The sequence below is a fragment of the Arachis hypogaea genome, chromosome 1, assembly GCF_003086295.3.
Source record: "Arachis hypogaea cultivar Tifrunner chromosome 1, arahy.Tifrunner.gnm2.J5K5, whole genome shotgun sequence".
In the NCBI taxonomy this organism is placed as follows: domain Eukaryota; kingdom Viridiplantae; phylum Streptophyta; class Magnoliopsida; order Fabales; family Fabaceae; genus Arachis; species Arachis hypogaea.
In genome coordinates, this window is record NC_092036.1 from 96,919,492 (window position 1) to 96,928,687 (window position 9,196).

The 9,196-nt window shown below is 30.4% G+C and overlaps 1 protein-coding gene across 1 annotated transcript; it reads right to left on the minus strand.

Moving 5' to 3' along the window:
* Positions 1–821: 821 nt before the first annotated feature.
* On the minus strand, positions 822–3,555 carry LOC112699109 (uncharacterized). The gene is made up of 8 exons (XM_025751686.3): positions 3,219–3,555; positions 3,049–3,123; positions 2,899–2,967; positions 2,140–2,536; positions 1,545–1,730; positions 1,413–1,462; positions 1,127–1,175; positions 822–1,039 (listed from the first exon to the last, which is right to left on the minus strand). The coding sequence occupies exons 1-8, from the start codon at positions 3,396–3,398 to the stop codon at positions 828–830; spliced, it is 1,218 nt and encodes a 405-aa protein (XP_025607471.1). The 5' UTR covers positions 3,399–3,555; the 3' UTR covers positions 822–827.
* Positions 3,556–9,196: the final 5,641 nt, after the last annotated feature.

Here is a 9,196-nt window from a genome sequence, read left to right on the forward strand (position 1 = left end):
TGTAAGTGGGTTCTTAAGTTCTTTGGCAAGTATTCAAATTTGAGTAATAAATATCTTATATTTTAACTTTGATCCTTGTTCCTGTCCCTAAATAGGCGTCGGCAAACACATGATGAATATTTGTTTAACTTTTAATAAGGCAGTGTCCGTTTTGCTTAATAGTTAATACAGTATATTATGTTAAATATTGAGGGATAACAATCAATCAAAATTACTAAACAAACTAATATGAAGGGAGGAAGGGCATTCTCTCCTTGTAACATTTCTCAAAATCTAAGCATTTAAATAAACCTATACAAAACATATACAAATAAGAAAAAGAAAGTTTATAATTTAACAGTAGGGTCGATATTATTGAAATAGTTACAACTTACAAATACATAAGAGTACAAACATGCATAAACATGGGGAGATTAATTTTTATATAGAATGGAAATGTGTTTTTTTAATGAAATTCTGGAGTCTAAAAAAATTTGACTTGAATATGGAGTATCATGAAATTGTGAAAAGCAATTTTTAAAAAGGTATTGAAATTGCTATCGACCTGTTTCAAAAAAGAGGTACAAAAACAGCCACTAACAATTTTGAGAAAAAGTAGTAAAATCACCGTTAGCAATTTCGTGATATTCCATATGTAGACAAATTTTTTAAAACTCCAGAATTAGATAAAAGTAACATCTCCAGTCCACTAAAAAAAAAAAAATTAAACACCCGGAAATATTTATATGGATACAAAAAAAAGTTAAGTACGTGGGGATAATAATAATAATAATAATAATAATAATAATAATAATAATAATAATAATAATAATAAGATGTAATTGGATTCAGTAATATTGGAGGTCATGTTTATGATGAGCGGAGATCTTGAGCATCCGGTTGATGGTGGTGGCCCATGTCTTGTAACGACGGAAATCAGTGGCCATGTCTAGCTTGAATAATGCCCCTCCTCTTGTTGTCAGAGCTATCAGATAACACGTGTCACCATCTGCTTCTTCTGAACCTTTGTACACCTCGGCATGCATATTCACCACAATACCTAAATAAAACCCAATTATATATGCTTACTCTCCCTAAACACACCAATAAACCAAATTAGTAACAAAGGAAAAAGAAAGGTACTTACTCTCTTTCTTGCTTTTAAATAGATTATGCTTCCTCATGATAAGTACAACCTGTGGTGACCATCATAAAACACAACTATTATTAAGCTCAAGTTCAATTATTAAAGTTGGAATTTGAGGTCCAATCGACTTCACGTGAAGTTGATACTCGAGAGCGTTAGATGATTTGACTGATTTGACTAAATTTTCATCTAACGGTTCTCAGACATCAACTTCACGTTAAACCAATTTCACTTTAGCCTTTACCTTATTAAAAACCCTAAAAATTTAGTTTATTTAAGTAAGTACCTTGGCTCTACCGTCTAGAATCACAGAAACTGATCTGGGCATGTACTTCCCTGTTTAGAGAAAATAGTAAATCAGAATTTAGGTGATTTACATTTACATTTAATTAGGTATGTTAAGTATTAATTAATGTACCTTGTGGTGACTCCACATATAGCTCAGCACCCTGCGCAAGAATATATCTGCCCTTGTCGAAATCAAAATTGAAGTCGTCGTGGTTGTTGTTGTTGTCTTCAATAGGCAAGACTGGGGCTCCCCCACTAGGTCTGTTATTATTGTTGCATCCTGTTCTTGCTTTTAGTGTTGCTGCTCCTTTTAGTGCTGTCAAACACTTTAATGTTTTAGTGATGGATATACTGTAAGTACATAGCATATGGCCACCAAACGCTATCAGACATATACATATATATCACATATGAAAAGGAAGTAACGTTTTTCATTTTCGCCTCATTCATCTGTTTCCTTTTTGTTGGGATCAAGCGGTACCATTGTCCTACAAATAGACCTAAAAAGTCACCTCACCTTCCACACATACTAAGTACTACCACATCTTTTTTCTTTTGCTCCACCAATTTTTTACATCTTTGTTTGCGCTCCAATTAAATAATCAAATATTTGTATGCCACATATAAAAATTTAATATTATAGATCTACTTTATTCCATATAAATTTATTCATCTATGCAGTTATTTTCATGTGAAGTTAATACTGAGAGAAAAGAGATAGATACATGTAGCGGCAGCAGCAGTGAAAGTAAGGATATCAGTGGTGGAAGTGGCAGTGATGGCAGAGGTAATGACATTGGAGAGTTGTTGTTTGTTAGCACCCATGGCCTCAGCTACTTTTGCACACTGCGATGCCACCAATGCAGCCGCAGATGCTATGGCTGCTTCCCTCTCTTCCTTATTGACTTTGGACTCATCATCATCATCATCTTTATTTTCCTTCTTATTATTGTTGTCAGCTGCAATGGCAGCAAGAGCGGCGGCAACACCTGCGATGGATACTGCTGCATGCACCTCTGCCCTTTGTAACCTCTGCTCCTCTTTCCTCTTCTGCTTTATCTCCTTAAACCATTTCTTTATTGACACACTCTTCAAAGGCGCCACCATTTCCTTCCATGGCATCTGCATATATATACAACTTAATTATTAGTATATATTACCGGAAGAATTTTAAGTGTATTAAGTATAAGTATACTGCAGTTCCAATAATTTTAATCATTAATCTAAATTATACCAGTTAAGATTACTGAAATGTAGGTATTTTAGATAAATTAAATATATATTATTAAAAAAATATTTAAAAATTATCAAAATTTATTATTTTTTTGTTATTATTTAATTATTAATTTAATTTTTTAGTTTAATTTTTTAAATATAATAATCTAATAACATACATTTAAACATTATTAATAATTAGTTGATAATCAAAAACAATAAATTTTAATGATTCTCTAGCATTGTTCATATTGATATTAGATACATACCCATTTCTTGCGGAAACAAGTGTCGTAGTTCAGTTCAGGATGCATGGCTTGCTGCATCCGTAACCATGACTGACAAAACCAAAATTAAACATGTTATTAATCACATATATGAGTATGATGAATACGATAGAAATGAGTGATAGTTGTTACCTTGACATCATTATTGGAGTTCCATGGTGGAAGAGACATGAAATCTGGACCATCCATCTTAGCACAATTTTCCATCTAACAAGTTGAATTTTACAAACATTATTATTATTATTATTAAGCTAATTAATCTGGAATGTTGAAAAATAAGAATAATTAAGTAGTAAAGTGACCTTGTTGGGGGAAGGTAGATCGAGAGGAAGAGGATCCAATTGAAGGTGAGGGGGAGGAGGGGCAAGAGCTTGTACGGCAAAGTTGCACCATGCAAGTGAAAGGAAATCCATTGTCTCAGGATGTGCATCTGAAACTGATAAACTCAAATCCGAATTACCACTACTCATTCTCATGCTCATAACTTCTGATCTCTGATGAATATCACAGTATTCAACAGAAGAAGAAGAAGAAAAAAAAGAGTAAACTTGAGATTCGTGGTCTCAATTCAGAATATAGGGCATGCATGCATATGCTTCTATATTTATACACCACCCATTTCACTTATGAATGAATAAATAATTAAATCATTATTTCCCTGTAATCATTTCAAGCCACACTGTTTCTTCCCAAAAAAATAATAAACAAGTAAAAAAGCATCGAAAGTGACGCACTTGTTTTTTCTGCCTATTTTTGAAAATGATTTTTTTAATTAAAATATTAATATATATTATGATGAATTATTTAATTATTTTCACGTGAATATTATTTTAGATATATTATTGCAAATAATTAGACGACAAAAAATCTTTTATGTACAAAAGTTTACAATTGGAGAAAAGTACATTCAACTTCATCTGAAGTTGATAATTTTAGATGAAAAATTAGTCAAATCAATTAAATCATCTAACGATTTTCAGTTATCAACTCTACGTGAAGCAACTGCACCTTAAGTTTTCACCTTAAAAATTATACATCTAAACATTATAATTGTTGATTATTATTGTTAAAGAATATTTGAAAAATAATAATATTCGTTAATTATCGTTTATTTTATTTTATATTTTTAATTATTGTTGAAATAATTAAATAATATTAAATATAATAATAAATATATAATTATAAATATTATATACATAAAATTATGAATATTAAATTAAATAAGATAATTTTATGATATTATTTCTCTAGTATATAACCGAGTATTATTTCTCTAATTTTATGTTTATTCAAGCATAACGCATTTAGTGATCTTATTACATCCAACTGTGCACAATAAATTTTAGAGTGCTTTATACGTAATGAAGAATTGAAGATACATATATAGCGAAAGAGGACATAAAGAAAACGTTATTATTTGCTTGATTTTCAATGATCCCCTGAGTGCTGACCCACTATGAGGAAATTTCGAATCAGAACAACCAAAGGGTGGTTCAGATATTTTAGATCAACCCACCATGCATCAACAAATAACAAAAACTATGCATATAAATATCCAACCAAGTGGGAAAATAGAACTATTTCAATAATATTATTATTTCTTGATGATATATATTTTAAATATATCTTTATTATTTAATTAACTATTTTCTTCATATATAGCTAATTAAATAGTTAATAGATTTCTCTTAAAAAAAAGCTACAATTTTTTGGATTCTGCTAGGAAGACAATTAATAGACTATTTATACAATGTGTATAATAGACTGTTGAGTTACAAAATGAACATCCTCCATACTATCTAGAATAATCATCCGAGTACTAGAGATAATAAACATCTTCCCAAAAGATTAAACTGATTTTGGGGTTCACCAAAGATTAAACTTTTGACCTTTCAGATCTAACGCTCTAATACCATGTCATGATATCATCCATCCCAAAAGTTTCGGTTAATGAAAAAATGTAACACTAATAGTTATATCTCTAATACTTCATAAACCTCCATTATACACATTGTACAAGTATTTTATTGGTTCCTTGTACTTTTCCTATCTTTATGAAAAAAACTAATCAAAAGAAACAAGACATAAATAAGTTAAAATGTCAATAAATCCTTTCACTTTGAGGAAACAATAACACATGTAACAGTGAAAAGTTTGTGAGAAGAGTACGATAGATATTATTAGTATATTACATGGAGAAAGGGCTTTACACTTTTTGATGATTGTATATATATGTTTAGTATATGTTAAGTTGATAAACCCAAGGGGCCTAACAAAATTAGGTTTTAAGAGACAAGGCCGCAAGATTCGACTAACATGCACACATGCATAGCCATAATAGAACAATGTGGATGGCATACCCTTTTTCTTTTGGGATCTTTAAACGAAAGCCAAATATCAGAGACTACAGCTATCTACTTAAGGCTATGCATGATGCATTTTTCATATGATAACAACTAAAAGCAACTTGCCAGAGGACCAAATGCTTTTCACAAGGTCCACCACATTAACACGCATTCTGAATAACAAAATAGAATGCATTATATACCTACCATGCTTAGCTTATGGGCCAATTAAGTATTGTTGTGATCATGGAAAGGAGCTAGACATGCATGATTATTATTCACATTAATTAATGCAACTTGATAAGCTAAGCATCATTGTGTTTAAACCCTTTTATTTCTCATTACATTAATGAAGCGTTTGATTATTAGCATCCATGCGTAGCTTTCTAAATTTATTAAATAAGTAAATAAAACCGATGAACATACATTAGCTTTTTATGTTCTCTTATTAGAAAGCTAAGATTATATAAAGCTAGTAATCTTATTTATTCTATGGCAATTATTATGGCATATATAAGACCTTTCATAGGGATGCATGCTGATTAGGTTCATGTCACTAGCAAACACGCTTGTACATCGTATTAGATGCTATGAACCAGTTTTTTTTTCATACAAATATTACAAGAATATAAATCTTTTAAAATTATGTGATTTTATTCTAATATTATAGAATTATGATAAAAAAATTTATAAAAAGATTATCAAAAACAAAAGTCTTTATCGACTAATAAAAAAATTAAGATTTATGTAGATTAAAAAATAATAAAATTTTTAATTATTATTTTTAGAATTTATTGTTTTGATAATAATTTATTTTAACATTTATTATCTAAAATTTAAAAGAATTTAATTTATATATATTTATATTTGATCAGATATTAAATTTGTTACACAAATAAAAATAATTAATATTCATGTTTATTATTTAAAAATAATATATATTTTTCTATATATAAAAGTATAATTAGATATTAGTATAAAAAATTTATAGTGATAGTTATAGAAATAATATTTTGAAAGAGTAAAGTATCATTTTTATCCTCAACGTTTGGGGTAAGTTTTAAATTTATCCCTAACGTTTCAATCGTCCTAAATAGTAAATTAATTTTTTGAAAGAGTAAAGTATCGTTTTTGAAACGTTAGGGACTTAAATAGGACGATTGAAAGGTTAGGGGACAACTTTGGGACTTACCCCAAACGTTGGAGACAAAAATAATACTTTACTCTTTTTGAAATAATTGAATCTTGATTCTAATTATTAATCATAACATAATATTTTCTCCAAATTATATGTAATAAATATTAAAAAAAATAAAAAGATAAATTAAAAAAGATAAATGGTGAAAGTTTAAAACTAAGTAAAAAAGACTAAAAAAATATGAATATAATATATTCTTATTGTTGTTGTCGTCGTCTATATAACCTTCGATGTACGGCTTGTATGCAGGCTAGCCCGCCCTACTCCTCAAAAAATCCGATAGTTGGCGGGCTACTCTGACCTGATTCATCTGCTAAAGTGATCTCGAATTTCTACTCCATCCTACTTAATAACTGATTGGCGGTCCGGCCATTAAACCCACTAATTTTTTTTCTTTTTACATATAATTTTGCAAACATTTTACTAAATTGATCATTTCTAAGTTCATAAATAATAAAATATTTATAATTTTAAATTTTTAATAAAAATAATTATAACTAAATATTTTGTAATAAAATAATTCAATAAATATTGACTAAAATATTTAATTAAATATTATTTAAATTTTTAAGCAATTAAACAGTGTTCAAATTGTATCTTAAAATAAAATGAACAAACATTTTAAAACCAAGCATAAAAATGAGAGTGTTTCTGCGTAGGAAGATAAAAAAAATTGTATTATTAAGACTATTTATATTATTAAGAGGACACACAAAAATTGTCTGACCATCCATCAATAAAAATTAGCTGGAGAGACTAAAAAAGAATATATTTGATCGACCTATAAAAAGTAACTAATTTCGCTATTTAGTGTCTTTAAGGATATTATGAATATTTTTTCTTTTATAAAAAGTATGCAGTGATATAGCTAAATTCAAAAGTACGAATTCATGGAATGGACAAGTGTGTAGGAAAACTACACCATGCACCTCGTCGGGCCATGAAATGTGGAAGTTGAAGGATTCCAATTTCCTCCCACTCTCCCAAAGCATTTACAGAAAACAAACAACCACATGCCCAACTTGGCAACCTTCGCTTGCATCTATATTTTTTTTCTTCTTTATTTTCGTGCACAATACTACTTTTGGAAACAAAAAAAAAACACGCTCCTATCAGGGACGGTTCTATTTGTATTTGTGTAGCCGTTAGAGCACTACAATTTAATATTTAAATTTGATTTTACCATAATTTTTTACTCAATTTTATTTTAATATTTAATAATTAATTTGAGAATTTTATATTAAATGTTCGTTATAATGATTAATTCTCAAAATTAAATATTTTTTAAATTGACGCAAAAAAATATTATTTATCTATTCGTAGCTTTTCTTTTAAAATTAGTTTTTTTCGTAATATGCATTAATTAAATAAATTTTTTTAATTATTGATATATCATTAAGAGTTAAATATATGTGAGAAAAAGTTTTAAATAAGTGTTTAGTGACCTATAAAAGGAGATATTTTTTTATTGTATTATCAAAAAAATATTATTCAATAATCTTTTAAAAATATAAACCTAAAAAATTAGAATTATATGTTATTATTTAAATTATTATTTTAGTATTTTAATTTGTTAATTAAATATTTTAAAATTAATCATATTTTATAATAATAAAATATAATTATAATATACAATAATTATGTTACATATACATAAAAAATAATTATCTATATAAAATATATATTAAAAATAAGTTAAATAATATAAGGTTAAGTACTGAAATTGTCTCTAAGGTCTGGGGTAAAAATCAAAATCGTCCCGACCTTTTTTTATTATTAAAATCATTTTCAACGTTACAAAACGTTATAAAATCATCATTTTTACTAATTTTATTTTTTTATTACTAAATTATCCTTCATTAAAAAATTATAAAATAAAAAAAGAAAGGCTGAGGGAGAAAGAGAATCGGGGGAAGGGGGGAGAAGGGAAAAGAGGAAGGGCGAGGGGGCAGGGGAGAAGGGAAAAGGGAGAGGGGAAGGGGAAGGGGAAAGGGAAGGGGAAAGGGGGGACGGCGCCGGCAAAGGGGGAAAGGGGAAAGGACGCGGGGTGGGGGTGGGGTGGGGGGAAGGGGTGTGGGGGAGGAGGAGTGGGAAGGGGAAAGGGGAGAGGGGATTGCCGCCGTTAGAGGAGCCGCGTCCTGTCGCCGCCATTGCGCCAGTCACCGCCGCATTACTCAGGATCGTCGCCTTGTTATAGCCACCGTCCATCGCGCCGCACCACGCCACATTGCCGTCAGGAACAGAGTGCGCACAGGGGAGGGAGACCGTCGCGCTTTCGTCGCCGTTCCTCGCCGCCTCGCTGCCTCCGCCTCCGCCTCGCAACCTCGCCGCCTCTGCCATCTGCATCTGCTTTCTTGCTTTCTTGCTTTTTTGTTTTCTGTTTATGCTTTTTTATTTGGTGTTGTTTTGTGTTGTTGTTGTTGTTTGGGGTTCTTGGTGTTGGTGTTGGTTGGTGTTGGTGGTGGTGTTTGTGTTGGTGGTGGTGGTGGTGGTGGTGGTGGTTGTGGTGGTATGGTGTTGTTGCTGTTGTTTGATGTTCTTGGTGTTGGTGTTGGTGGTGGTGTTAGTGGTGGTTTTGGTGTTAGTGGTGGTGTTGGTGGTAATGTTGGCCGGTGGCAGTGGAGGTGGTGGGGTGAGAAAGGTGAAGAGAAGAATGATGATTATGAGGGCATTTTGGTCTAAGAATTCGGGGAAGGATGATTTTAAAGAGTTTTTGAATGTTGAGGATGATTTTAAT

What these genes read in the sequence shown, in the direction of transcription:
- LOC112699109 (XM_025751686.3), bottom strand. Translation starts at nt 3,398, where the DNA reads ATGAGCATGAGAATGAGTAGTGGTAATTCGGATTTGAGTTTATCAGTT. An exon ending in ATATGTGGAGTCACCACAAG is followed by an intron (nt 1,463 to 1,544) that starts GTACATTAATTA and finishes TTCTCTAAACAG; the next exon opens with GGAAGTACATGCCCAGATCA. An exon ending in ATTTAAAAGCAAGAAAGAGA is followed by an intron (nt 1,040 to 1,126) that starts GTAAGTACCTTT and finishes GGTTTTATTTAG; the next exon opens with GTATTGTGGTGAATATGCAT.